This window comes from Curcuma longa, chromosome 15 (assembly GCF_044706935.1).
Source record: "Curcuma longa cultivar G26 ecotype Majalengka, Jawa Barat chromosome 15, ITB_CL_G26_1.1, whole genome shotgun sequence".
Classification (NCBI taxonomy): Eukaryota; Viridiplantae; Streptophyta; class Magnoliopsida; order Zingiberales; family Zingiberaceae; genus Curcuma; species Curcuma longa.
In genome coordinates, this window is record NC_133875.1 from 1,353,116 (window position 1) to 1,368,054 (window position 14,939).

Genomic DNA, 14,939 nt, shown 5'->3' on the forward strand with positions numbered 1-14,939 from the left:
ACTCTGCATCACCTGCCGACCCCATCTCGACCTCGAGTCTCGACCTCGGATTTTGGTCTCGACAATCACTCGGCATCATGCACCAACCCCATCTCGGCCTCAAATCTCGACCTCAAGTTTCGGTCTTGGCACTCACTAGGCATCACGCGTTGACCCCATCTTGGCCTCAAGTCTCAACTTTGAGTTTCGATTTCAGGACTCACTCGGCATCACGCACCGACCTCATCTCGGCCTCGAGTCTCAACCTCGAGTCTCGATCTTGACCCTGACTTAACATCACACGTCGATCCTATCTCGGCCTCGAGTCTCGACCTCGAGTTTCGATCTTGACACTCACTCAGCATCACCACCTACCCCATCTCGGACTCAGGTGCCAACCTTAATGCCCAGTTTACTTGGAGGTGCGGAAAGAGAAACTACAGAAAAGTTTCCCTTGCATGCATGCATCCGCTGTTTACTTTGTTAAACTTTTATGAGAGGAGAGAAAACTAATCCATCTGCGGATCAGTTTTATGAAAATATTGGTCCCCTCCAAATCGGACGGAAAGCAAGGATAGAAATAAAAAAGACATAAATGTCCTCTTTCCTCTCGCTTCGTCCTGCTCCCTTCTCCGACTCCCCGCACCTCTGCCGGAGCTTCTCACCGCGTGGATGGCCACCTTGGCGAGCTGCTCGTCGGCGTCAGCGCCTCTCCGTCGGGGAGGCAGAGGCAGCTGCGACGCCTCCCTCTGCTTCCTCGTCGCCCGGCACGTCCGCCGCGTGACCTACGCGACACCTCTCCGTCGGGGAGGCAGAGGCGGTTGCGGCGCCTCCCTCTAGCTCGCCGCCGCCACCTCCCGCAGTCGGAGCCCTCCTCCCTGTCATGCCTCTCCCTCCGCGACGCCCGCCTCCAGAGCGACTGGAGCCGACGAGTCGACGGCGGCGTGGTCGGCGGCGTGGTCGGCGGCGCCAGTTTGGAGACGAGCAGGGGAGGCGGGGCGACTTCTGAGCAGGGAGGCGGGGCGGCTTCTGAGCAGGGGAGGCGGGGCGGCTTCGACGCGAGGAGCGAGGAGGAAGAAACGAGAAGGGTATTTTAGACCATTTTATTTTCTTTCCTTCATCAGGGTAAACAAGGCTTTACGGATCAGGGAAAGGATGGATTTTATTCACTTTCCCTTCCCTTTCCTTATCCCTAGGTTTGTTTCATCCATCCATCATCCACTCTGTCAAGTAAACTGGCCCTAAAGCTTGCTTAATCTCAAGAGTCGGTCGACCCACACAATCAGAGAAGCCTAAGATTGTTTCTTTCGAAAAAAATAAGAAAATATCCCCAAAAGACATGGACGATCAGAATCTTTCTAAAAATGGAATAGGTATTTCAAAATATTTTCTAAACGGACGCTAATATTTCAGAGGTCAACTCTATAAAAGGTTGACTTATAGGCACAGGTATACACATATCTAGCATGATTATCTTTTGGACAAGTTATTGAGCATGCTTTTAGCATAGTAATTAAATTGTTTCCTATGTCTTTCGCTTCCATTAACCTAGAGAAGCATGAAGTTCTAACCAATGTAGATTTGTATATCCAGAAAGATGCAAATATTTGGAGAGTTGCATGTCAAAATTTCTCATTCATTTACCCTTTGTGATGTTGTTTCTTGGCAAAGCTTATCCTTATTCATGTTGTTTAAGAGCTGTAGTAAGACCATAGGGAATTTATGGTGACCAAATACTGCTACATTTTGTTGCATCGTAAATCTCTGGTATTTATGTATAACTCAATACATTCAGTGGGCGAGCAACAACTATAAATGTTACTATTATGGGTTATCGGCTGAACATGAGGTCGCATACATGTTTGAAATAGCGCTACTCACACTTTTATCTAGCTACTCTGCAATTCATAAAAAATTTCAGATTCAGAATCTCTCGGTCTTTTGGCATGATGATCAAGTCAGATTTCTTTTTGAGAATTTCTCATGGATGGTTTACTCTAAAAAAGCCCTGGTCCTCACTATATTATGAAATTCTCAGCAAGAATGGCTTATGGAAAAACGATGACACAAAGAAATTGATTGGCGAGCAAGTTTTCTTGGTGAAAAGATAACTCAAAATCCCACTCTCGGAGTTACTGTTGAACTTAGAGGGCATACAACCTCTGCATTTTATATCTGTCGAGTTGTGATTTGAAAAGTCTTTTGCTTCAAGTGAAGTTGCTAATACTTCAGGCTCCAACAAACTGGTAGTTTATACATTTAGTAGATGGATCATTCTTTCCACTGAAAGTTGACATTTCCTATTGTTGATACATTATTAAAAGAGGAGGTATTATTCTGATCATTCATCTATTTATAAAGCATCCATGTTCTTGATGTCCAAAATGCTGATGAGGTTGATATCTATCATATGATACAAGCTTGACATAATCAGACAAACTACAAATATGTTCCTTCCATTTTTACTAACCCTTGGGATAGGGACCGATCTAGTTTATATTATCAAAAATGTTCAGGCACACCTGAAGGGTGTGCATATCTATAGTGGTCAATTTCTGTAGTGATCAATTATTCTTCAAGCCCCAGTATATGTATTCTTTTTATTGAAACATTCTCACAGAGCTACATTAAGGAAGAATCTTCATCTATTTCTATAAATTTTATTACCACGTCATAATGGACTAATTCATAATATCCAAGCACTATTCGAAGACCGACTAAAGTCATCATTGTCCCTCTATTTATTAGTGAACTAATTATTCATGGAGTTATATATATAGAAAAGATGATTACACCCTTTAAAGAAAGAATTGGAGGTAATTACTATTATTGATTTGTGTTCTTCTATCCAATGATACTGGTGATTTTGATTTCGTAGTAATATTGTATTTGCATAGTCCAAATAAGTATTTGAAGACAATGAAGACTATTATGGCAGTAAATATATTTCTTAAATCGTTTGAGACAGTGTTGGCTCAAGATTTATACTCTTTAGCAAATGTCATCAAACAGGAAGTCATTTCTACCATTATTGAAATAGAGCCTCCATATTAAGCCTAAGCCTGTCTCCGGATCATCAAGATATATTCTTTAACACTCTTTATCTTATAATTCATTTATCAGATTACTAATTCTTACAATATTGCTTCATTTAATATTTGTTTACTTGAAGTGTCTTTAGAAATTCTCAAGTGCTTCTAAAAATTCTCTTGGTCTCAGACCAGTGACATCCCTCAGCAATGACCTTTCTTAAGGTCCAATCTCCATAGACTCGGATATAGTCACGGACGGAGCACAAAAATCAATGGATATTACAAAATGCTCATTGTTATTTACTCTTGGCGTTAAATTCCTTTCTCTCAAAGATGGTTTAGATAAAATTTGTTCAACAATAGGGAAGATTTTTTCTTTATCAATTGAGATTTAAGCTTTCTTACGATGTCTTTTTTGGGGATAAAGACTCAATATCAGAATAGTATGACTGCACGATGTTGGTTTTTATGATAATATAACACTTTAGCCTCTCTGAATAGCGTCAAGATCTTATAACTCCTAGCAAGGCCTCGATTTTCATATATTTGCTTTCTCGACCAAGCTGATTCACCATTCGCCTTTGTTCTTGAGCTAGATATTCTGTTATACTCTCTCTGAATCATCAAGATATCTTCTTTAACTCTATTTATCTTAATTCATTCATTGGGTCATTAATCTTTATAGTATTGCTTCATAAATTTAATATTAAAGTACTTCAAAACTCTCAATCATGGAACACCAAGTCCCGAGCTCATGACTTTGTCTCACAATAGACCTAGAACACCGAATCTCGAGCTCATGACTTTGCCTTATGATAGGCCCAGAACACCGAGCCCTGAGCTCGCAACTTTGTCTTACAATAGGCCCAGAACACCGAGCCCCGAATTCATGACTTTGCCTTACGATAGGCCCAGAACACCAAACCCCGAGCTCACGACTTTTCCTTATGATAGATCTGGAATATCGAGCCCCGAGCTCGTGACTTTGCCTTATGATAGGCCCGAAACATTGAACCCCGTGCTCGCGACTTTACCATATGACAAGTCCGGAACCCCGAGCTCGCGACTTTACCTTACGATAGGTCCGGAACACCTAGCCTCAAGCTCGCGACTTTATCTTACGATAGGCCTAGAACACTCAGCCATGAGCTTGCGACTTTGTCTTATGATAGGCCTGGAACACTAAGCCTCGAGCTCGCTACTTTGCCTTATGACAAGCTCGGAACACCAAGCTCCGAGCTCGTGACTTTGCCTTACGATAGACTTGGAATACCAAGCCCCAAGCTCCCAACATAGTCTTACACCAAGCCTCGTGCTCAAGATCCTGTTATAGCCACTTCATCCATATGTGGCAGAGCGATGACACCTCATCAAGATATCCTAATGATAACTCAGCACAATCTAATCAGTCGGACTAATTGGAGATGCTTATAATGTGGCAGAGCGATGACACCTCATCAAGGTATCCCAATAACAATTCAACACAGTCCAGTCAGTTGGACTATGCCTCTTTCAACTAGACTAATTGGGGATGCTTATGATGTGGCAGGAATCTGTTAGCTCCACGTGTCACGCAGGATAAAGTTATAAAGTCAGTCCATCCTTAAGATTAAGAAACTCTAAGACCATTTCACTCAAAGAATAAGAAAAATATCTCAAAACCCTGTCTATAATTTAGTTCGCAAAATGTGTCCTGAACAATCCAAAACACTCAAGTCCAGTTAGTCGGACTACACCTCCTTCGACTAAACTAATCAGAAAGGCTTGTGATACGATGGTGTCTCTGGACTGGCACGTGATTGCTGATGGAGCATCACATGACTGAAAAATAGGGAGGAGTAGAGTCATTAAGAAACAAAAGAAATATTCAAGAGACAGACAATTAAGAAGTCGACGCCCCCAAGTCCTAGTGGTAGTTATTCCTAAATTTTAGGGCCTAACCTCTGCACCCTCTCGCCTTCATGTATTGACCTCATCTCGGCCTCGAGTCTCAACCTTGAGTTTTGATTTTAGCATTCACTTAACATCACACACCGACTCCATCTCGGCCTCGAATCTCGACCTCGAATTCCGGTCTCAGCATCCACTCGGCATCACCCATCGACCCCATCTCAACCTTGAATCTCGACCTCAAGTTTCGATCTCAACATTCACTTGACGTCACATGCCTACTCCATTTTGGCCTTAAGTCTCGATCTCGAGTTTCAATTTCATCATTCACTCGGCATCACCCGCCGATCCCATCTCGGTCTCGAGTTTCAATCTCGGGTTCCGGTCTCAACACTCACTTGACATCACACGCCGACTCCATCTCGGCCTCGAGTCTCGACCTCGAGTTCTGGTCTCGGCACTCACTCGGCATCACGTGCCGACCACATCTTGGCCTCAAGTCTCAACCTCGAGTTTCGGTTTCATGACTCACTCAGCATTACTCGTCGACCCCATCTCAGCTTCGAGTCTTGACCTCAAGTTTCAATCTCGACACTCACTCGGCATCACACACCGATCCCATCTTGGCCTCGAGTCTCGACCTTGAGTTCCAATCTAGGCACTCACTCGACATCACGCCCCGACCCCATCTCGACCTTAGGTCCCAACCTTAGAGCCTGCTTAATCTTAGGAGTCGGTCGGCCCGCACAATTAGGGGAGCCTAAGACTGTTTCTTCAAAAAAAATTAGAAAAATATCCCCAAAAGACACAGACGATCAGAATCTTTCTAAAACTAGAACGGATATTTCAAAATATTTTTTAAACGGACGCTAATATTTAAGAGATTAATTCTATAAAAGGTTGTTCATACCTATGGGAATAGATATATACACATCAACCCTAATTTTCCAAGTCATTAAACTCCTTCCTCATGTAAAATGCTAATTTGAGTGTCGGAGTGGCTTGTCGGGACCCACCCCGGCACCATTCTAACTCTCTTTTTGAGTAATTTTTAGGTTTCTTCATCCCTTTATCTTTTCTAACGGCTATCTTCGAGGAGTGTGTACGTCAAGGGTTCATTAGCCGATGGCTTGATCATCCACGGTATATTGGCCGGAACATCATGGAAGGAGGTTTCCCTCAGGCTTGGAAGGGTAAGAAAATAGTCACTCTGAATGTGGATTTTAATGATATTCAATTTACTGATGAAGAACAAGAGTAATTTTCAACAGTCGAGACACAAGGAAGTATTGAAACTTTTATAGTTTGGGATACTCCACTTTTAAAATCATCTATTTATACTAAATATTTTTAAAAAATTATTCTTCTGTCCGAAGAAAGAAATGTGCGCAAAATATAAGTATTGTAAATTCTCCTATAAATTTCAATTAGGTGACAATTATAGGTCATTAAAGTGACGCATCAAAATGAAGCATTCGATGAAATTTGAAGTTGAACATTCTCAAACACAATTATCCATATTTTCATCGACTAATGGAGACACTGATTCAAGTTTATTTAAATATATTGATATTAAATTAAGAGAATCATTAGCTAGATTTATTTTTATAGAATATTTCTTTTAGTTTTTAGCCTAAATGCACATTTCAAAATTTTTATTAAGAATCACTTAACTCATCTACTAAACATGTTCCCCGAACTACACCTACTCGTATAGTTAAAAAAATAATTAAAGAATTTAGTAAATTAAATAATAAAATATATTTATGTTCTAATATTTGAAGTGATCATTGACAAACTCATTCAAAGATGGAGTGTGACTTGTTATTAGATTAATAACTCCCAGACAATTCAAAAGCAATTATTATAACAAACTTAAATTTATATATCAATTTGCTATTCATAGTTTATTTTTTCATATTCATTGTGTATGTCATATTTTAAATTTATACGTTCAAGATGGATTAAAAATTTTATAATTTTTTAAAAATTAATTAAAATTATTATTTCTTATTTATGATTACATCCTAATATTATAAAATAATATAGTAGATTTTATAAAATTAATGGAATGAGATCTAAAAAATTTTCACTTGTGGAATTCAACATATAAATTATTATAAGATTCTTTCCAATATAGGAAATTATTATGTTTAATTTTTATATAAAATATTAATAATACTAATATATATTTATTTTTGCATCAATAGAATATATATAGTAATATTTGTGAAATATTAATAGTATTTAATGATGTAACTGAATAATTTTTTGGTGTTTCTTATATTACTTCTCATATAGTTGTGATGAATTTTTGTAATATAGATCTAATTTTAAATAAATATGTTATGAATGAATTTTTATCTCCTTGTGTGAGCAATGAAGATAAAATATGAAAAAAATATTTATTTAGTTGTATGTGTTTTAAACCCTATATTCAAATTATATATTTTACATGAAATGTTAATTATGTATTATGATGCTTTGATTTCATTTAAAGATTATTCTTCTCTTGATCCTACTAATATTGTAGAAAATACTAGAAATAATTATATGATATTTATAAATATTATAGTTTAAAATATGGATTAGAAACAAATATGTCTGAAATATAAAATATTAGTAGCAGTAGTAATTTAAAAATAATAAAAATATAACTTTTATTAAGAGAACAGATGAAACACCCATGAAAATCCATAAATTTTAGACTTTTGAGAATTATTTTATGATTTCTTTTGATTTTTGTGAGATAGATAGTGAAGTAAATTTTGATATTATATAGTGGTAATTACGAAAGATTCAAAGTTTTTTCATCCTCTCCATCATAACAAAAGAAATTCTAATTTGTTCAATGTCAACCATTGTCGTAAAATATACGTATAGTTTTGGAAATAATATATAGGATGAAAGATGATTTACTTTGTCTCTTAACTCTTTGAAAGCATAAACATTATTTGATAATTGAACAAGAATTATAAAAAAAAATAAAAAAAATGCAACTTTCAGATGAAGAGATAGAAGAGTTTGATATCAAAGAAACAAACATTACAAAAAAGAGAAATGGAAGTGAGTAACAATATCACTTTCTAAGATAATTATGATAAAAAGGTGAGCAAACTATATATATAGATTTTGACTCTCCTATATCCTAAGGGGACACAACTTAAATAAGTACAAGTTTATTTTTTTAATTTTTAAATATTTTAAAATAAAAAATAATAATCATGAACCATCACGAACCATGAACTAAATCATAATCGACAATTCAAAATGTGAACTGTAACCACCTTTGAAGAAGATTAAAATTAAGAATCGACATTCTTGAAACCGTCGAATCAATAATTTTGAATCGACAATTTTGAACCATTAAGTCGTCAATTCTGAATCGTGATCGGGTCTAATATTGCCCATAGGTCATGCTTTCCATTGTAGGGATAAATTTTATCTAATGGAAAAACCCATAATCAAATAAATATACTAAAAATATTTTATTCCGCGTGAAAAACTTATAGTATAAAGCTTTGGCTTTAGGATCTCAAGGAGTTTTGCGTTGCGTTACTTGTACTACTTATAATATAGAATTTCGATTTTGTGTTCTTTAGGAGTTTCATGACTAATTATACTAATTTTAAAAAATAAATATATTATATAGAATCTTTTACTCCACCTTCAAAAAAAAAATCAAAATCAAAATCAAAACGACGCCCATCATTTACCAAAATATCATATGTACAATCCAAAATATTCTTAATGTAGGTCAAGTTTATAAATTCTATGTTTCTGAACCAAATTTAATGTTTAAGGTTTGAACCACATCCAACTGACTACTTACCTGATTTTAAAATTTATCATATAAAAAAGAATCAACATATAACTTATCATCTTCTTGTAACTTCAACTTAAAAACTTCCTTTTTTTTTCTCCTTCAATTTAGAGTTTTACTTTTCCTTGCAACATAGAGTTTATTTTTTCCTTTTCCGTGCATACAGTTAAAAATACATGTCATCCTATTTTATCAAATAACTAAATTCATTTTTGTAATTTTTTTATAATCTTATTTGTATAATAACTTTTTTGTTCTCATTGTTTTATTTTAAAGATAGATTTTGTTATTATAAACTCTAGTGAATTCAATTTCCTTTGTTTTATTTTGTTGATAGTGTGTTCCTAAAATAAGTGAAAGGGACTCCATGACATCTATTGTATTTCAATGAATATTATTTAATCATAATTAACTGTAAAAATTAATAGATAACTATTTTTAAAAAAAAATAATCAAAATATAAAACACTCACCCCTTGAAAGAGATTGATGAAAATCTAATAGGTAACTATTTAGTATAAAACATCAGATGAAAATCTAACATTTGTTCAGAATTTTCTTTATCAGAGCAATCGAAATAGCAACATTTACCTCACCAAAGAGTTTTCCTTGAACAATGAGAATTACACTGGTATTTCATTACAGCAGGAAAATCTTGATCCAAAGTGTCCTTCCTTAACAATGAGGCATCCATAAGAACAAGACATATAAATATATAAAAGTGACAGAAAGAACTTATAAACACCACAAAGAAGATTTAACAGAATTGCAGCTAAATTATCTATGCGATTACACATAATCTTCCTGTTCGTCCATTTGCTTGCTCGAGTTAGCCCTTCGAACCAAGCGAACTAAAGCTTGCACCACTTCGGACATGGGCGGTCTGAATTCTGGTTCAGGCTGTTAACAGCGCGAAAATTCAGCTTATTGTTTAGTTTTGCTCATAAAAGAAAGAAAAAAAGATTATCATAAACTGAGACCTTTCCTTTACCTGAACACACAGAGCAATTACATCAGCAAATCGAGAAAGTGATTTTGCAGGGTATAACCCCTTGAGGCCAGGATCAACCATCCTATCCAGTGCATCGATGTCGTGGAGCTGAGGAGTAGCCCATCGAACTAGTGATTGCTCAGCTCGTGTTCTTGAGCTGTAAGAAGATTAGGACATCAAATAGCACACCGTATCGTTTAACCTGTTCTACATAGGTTATGAGAGTGAGTTTGCATTAACAGATGCCTTCAGTTGTGTCTAAGTGCAATAAATAAAGCTCGTATAATTAGGGAAAATTTGTTAAGTTGACTTGTCTGTGAATGTTGCTCTAACAAAAGTTTACCTGTCGAAAGGTTTTCGTCCCGTTAAAAGCTCTAGCATCACAACACCAAAGTTGTACACATCACTCTTCAAAGTGTACTGGCCTGACATGGCAACTTCAGGTGGATTATAACCAGATGCCATATTCTCTTCTGATGCCTATAGATTTTTTTTTTTTTAATGAAAATCAGCAAATCGAGAGAATTCGCGGAAGGAAACTAGACTTAAGTATGTCCTGGGTGTTTGAAAAGAACTGCCCACGAGGAAACATCAATCTTGGTAGTAATTAGTAACTGTGTCAAGAGAGCTCGCGGATTAACTAGGCATGCCATAGCAGCAACAAGCACACAATTATAACATGTATATTTTCATGCCCATAAACAACAAGCTCTATGTTAGTGATCAAAACAATTAATTTTAAAAACAAAAAAGTTTTCAGAGTATATGCCAGGCACATTTTCTTGTGAATATATGTAAAGGTAGCAGAGTTATAAATTGTTTTTATTATTCGGCATACCTGAACATTTAACTTGTCAGTGCTGTTGTCAGGTACATATCTGAGAAATATTTGTTTCAATTCATAAGCAACTACTAGATATATTTCTGTGTTAGACGACAAACTAGATAATTAATCTACAATCCAAATATCTGGTATGACATACCATGTTCTCATTGGATTTTCTGTATTTATGCACAGATACTAATGATGTTGATAAGGATACAGTCCCTTTTTTGCTCTGACTTGTGGAATCAGAAAGAGGAGAGCTTTGGCGCAACGGTAAAATTGTTATCATGTGACTTTAAGGTCACGGATTCGAGTTATAGAAGTCTCTTGTAAAAATACAAAGTACGGCTACGTACAATTGACCTAATGTGGTCCAACCATTCCTCGGGACCCCACATTGACGAGAGCTTCATGTACTAGACTGTTTTTTTTTATTTGTGGAATGGGCAAGACCATATTGGTTGATGTTAAAGAGTAATTGAGATTACCTAATGGATCATCTAAAAATTATATCGGCACCCATCAGTCTGGGTAATGATCACCATGGCAATTCTTAGTAAAAACAGAAAAGAGATGAAGAAAAGTGAAAACCACCTACTGCACATGGCCAAAGGAACTGACCAGGAACTGCAAGGTATCGCTCTCTAAGAGACTCCAATATTCAAAGTCTGAAACTAAGTTATTAGAGCAGCACATGTAATCCGCTCATTCACTAACCAACTGTTTTAACACAGCCATCAATCGCACTTCTAAGATACAAAGTTGAAAGGGCTTTGTAAATCTAATATTATAAGAAAGGACACCATTCTACTTTGAGAATATTTTAGAAACTAATTCAAACTTGACATACTAATTAATCAAATTTCACCTGAAATTCGACATCAGGAATAAGGCTTTCAAATCCACAATCTGAAAGGTGTGGGTTGAGTTCCATATCTAACAAGATATTGGACGACTTGAAATTTTTATGGACTAGAGAAGGTGAGCAGACCTCATGTAGGTACCTGAGGATACAATTTCAATATGTTTCAGTTAATAAAAGAGTAAAAGGTAAATTATGCCTGCGAGGCAGGGTTCAATTGAAATGAAAAAATGCAGCAAAAAAAGGTACCAAATCAACTTCAGGAAATATTTGATTCAAATTTAAGAGTTACAAATATGTATAGTCATATAGTCACTAATTGTTATGTATCTAGTAGATCGATATCATTTGACTTGTTGCATAACTGAAGATTATAAGTACTATAAGATCTTCCTCATGACGTGAGCTGAATGACATTTTGTTACAAAGCACCTAGGACTTAAATCAAAAGACTCGGTGACAAATGCTACGGAAGACATCGACATAACTAGTCATTCAAGCTTAGAGCCAACAGTGGAATGCCTACTCAGTTGTTAGTCAGGTAAGAGAAATAGTTGAGGTGAAAATTCCACGGAAGCAATCACACAAATAAGTGTCACCACATCAGATATAAATCACCAATCATTCTAACTGAGACTCTCAAGCTCATATCAAACAGAATCCTGGAGATAATATGACAATAGAATATAATTTTGAAGAGAATTAAAGTGCAACAATTTTACTATATTACTCGAACTTGGATACAGAAATCTGACATGCATATGAATCCAAATGTTTGACACATGATTTTTTTTCGAAATTGAAACATGGGAACTAGCTAAAAGAGTGTATGGGAACACAATGGATCTTCAAAATAGGTAGATATTTAATTGTTTATGTTTATAATAAATAGGATATAATTATATAAATTTACATAATATATAATCAATGTTTGTGGTATATATAATATGATCTCTATCCTATATTATCATCCCCTCTCTCCTCCCTACTCTCCCCATTCTTACAATCACGTCTCCTTTTCCTGCGGTTGCCTGCTAGCTTCCACCTAGCGCCCTACTCCACATGGCTTCCATTGCTTGCCTGCTATCCCACACCTGCTTCCACCTCACTATAGATTCTCAAGCTTGTGTGAGGGCTTGATTCCAAGTTAGGCTTGTTTTTAACTTCCTCCTCTGCTTCTTCCCTTTATCTTTCTTCCTCCTCTTATGTTCCTTCTTCCTTGATTTTTCTTGGAGGAGATGTCAATCCAACAAGCAGGAATTGTATTTCTTATCCACACCTACGTAGTGTTGACACATGTATGGGAGGGAGAATCAAAGAGTCCAAGTATCAAAAGTTATAAGTCACTTTCTTTCAGATGAGCCTCGTTTAGATTAGGCAGAAACTTCTTAATATGAAAATAAATTGCTTGTATAGTACATGAACAAGAGATTTATGTTAATTCAGTGTTTCAAATATGAACATATATTGCTTGTGAAGGTACAAAAAGCACTATATATAACAATACTAACATAATATTACAACTCAGGTATTTCCATATCAACATTTGCTAACCATTCACTTTAAATTATCTTAGGAGTGAAATCAATTATGAATTATCTGTGTGAGTGGGTAAAATTACCACGAATTCTAGGAGTTGTTAGATGGTATCATGAGATGATTAAATTAAATAGTGTGAACAAAGTTTAAGACAAGTCCTTGGATTTAACAAATGTTACATCAACTTGTGTTTGGTCAAATTAATTAATAGGTAGAAACTATGACAAAGATAGATTGGGCGCTTACTTTGAATTGGTTCAAGGGCCACGTTAAAAAGGTCTTTTGGAGGCTTACTGCAGTGACAGTGCTCCTGGAGAGGGCAATAACTTGTTACCATTGCACTTTTGACTAAGCTTAAATCTTCCCAAAGTTGTCTCCACCCTGGTACAAATAGTTCTCATTGTTCTACCACACCATTATTCAGAGCTTAGCTTCATCTCATTATAAATACTAAAATTCCCAAATCCTCTCCAACCTTCAATCACCTTGGACAAGCTGCTTGCACATCAACCCACTTCGACTGACTCTCTACAGCCTAGCTACACTGAACTTGACACATATCCCTACTCGGCTTAACTCTCACTAACCCACTCTTTCTTGTGGGCTTCCATTAATCAAGGTCCAACCTAGTGCCTAGTGCAAGTGACTAGCATGCTTCTATATCTGTTTTCACTCATAATATATTGACGTTATCTTTGGGAAAGTGATAGGCATGGAGACATGAGGTAGACAAGAGAAGACAAAAATCATCTCACTAACCACTAAAGAAGATATTCAAAGCTTCAACAAGGCAGAGGACTCTCTAGCCAATCCCTTAATTGAGGTCCAAACCAGTGCACATTGATATACTTATATATCTGTTGTAGTTTCACCATAATACTTAACAACACCTGTAATATTGTGCTAGTTAAGTAAATTGCGTATAATCTTCTTTGAATTAACAATGTGGTCAACAACATTTTGCTCACATATTTATGATCGTTTTAGTTAAATTACATAGTTAGAGTTTTTCTTTATTTTTCTGTAATGTCTAGATAAACCAAACACAATTATCACCATATGGGCATAGATGAATTAGAGAACAGAAACTAACAATGAGATTGGTGGTTCTCTGACTTAAACAAGCCCAAAATAGGCAAACACAAGATGTAAGAAGACCCTGAGGGAAGAGGAGGATGATGCGGAAGCAAAAGAAATAAATATAAATTCTTGGACATAAAATAAACATTTAAATAATTCTTGATCTTATTCCGCGGTTCCGCCGACATCACACATCAAACACTTCTCCAGCTGCCTCCTCTTTCCTATAACTTTTCCTTTCATTTATCTACAATATGAGGAATGCAAACTATAAGCAACGCTTAGTAAGTACATCATCTAACTCACAAAAACCATAGAAAACTTCGTAATAACTGATTTATGCAACATGAATGTTCATATCTAAACATGTGAGGGGATTTTCAAAACATACTATTTCATAATAATTAAACATATTAAACATCCATCATTTGGGCCCTGACAAAGTACCAATGCGCGCATCCCTAACCGGTCCGGGGTAGCTAGCCACCGAAGCCGATTAGAGCGTACTAGGCACCTCGCGGCCTAGGGGCAACTTATGGAGCCCATCCCTTGGACACCTCACGGTCCGGTACTTGTCAACATCAAAATAAAGTACTTTCTTTCATATTACAATATCTTACTTCTTATATCATGCAATTCTACTATTTACATATGCTTTAACAAAATCATGCATATGCTTTAACAAAATCATGTTTATGGAAAAATACGGAAAACAACGGAACTACTCATACTGCAGGTGAGAGATGTACTTACCTTCTGCGCTAATTTCCTTACAATTCTTCCGTTAGAGAAAAAAAAATCTCCTCGGCGATCTTCCTATGTCTACGCGTTCTTCTCGCGGAGAGGAGCGTCCTTGTAGAAGAAGTTCTCCGGAAGTCTTCCTTATGATCCTAGGGGACGGACTCCTCGTTCTTCGGG

At 36.4% G+C, this 14,939-nt stretch overlaps 1 protein-coding gene across 1 annotated transcript in view; it reads right to left on the bottom strand.

Moving 5' to 3' along the window:
* Positions 1-9,339: 9,339 nt before the first annotated feature.
* The window catches only part of LOC141846110 (protein STRUBBELIG-RECEPTOR FAMILY 6-like), a 36,706-nt gene continuing 31,106 nt past the window's right edge, over positions 9,340-14,939 (bottom strand). Inside the window, exons 12-15 of the mRNA XM_074734098.1 lie at positions 11,409-11,544; positions 10,058-10,194; positions 9,715-9,871; positions 9,340-9,623 (exon numbers count right to left, since the gene is read on the bottom strand). Coding sequence (XP_074590199.1) covers positions 9,513-9,623; positions 9,715-9,871; positions 10,058-10,194; positions 11,409-11,544 — 541 coding nt within the window. The 3' untranslated portion in view covers positions 9,340-9,512. The remainder of the gene's footprint in view (positions 9,624-9,714; positions 9,872-10,057; positions 10,195-11,408; positions 11,545-14,939) is intronic.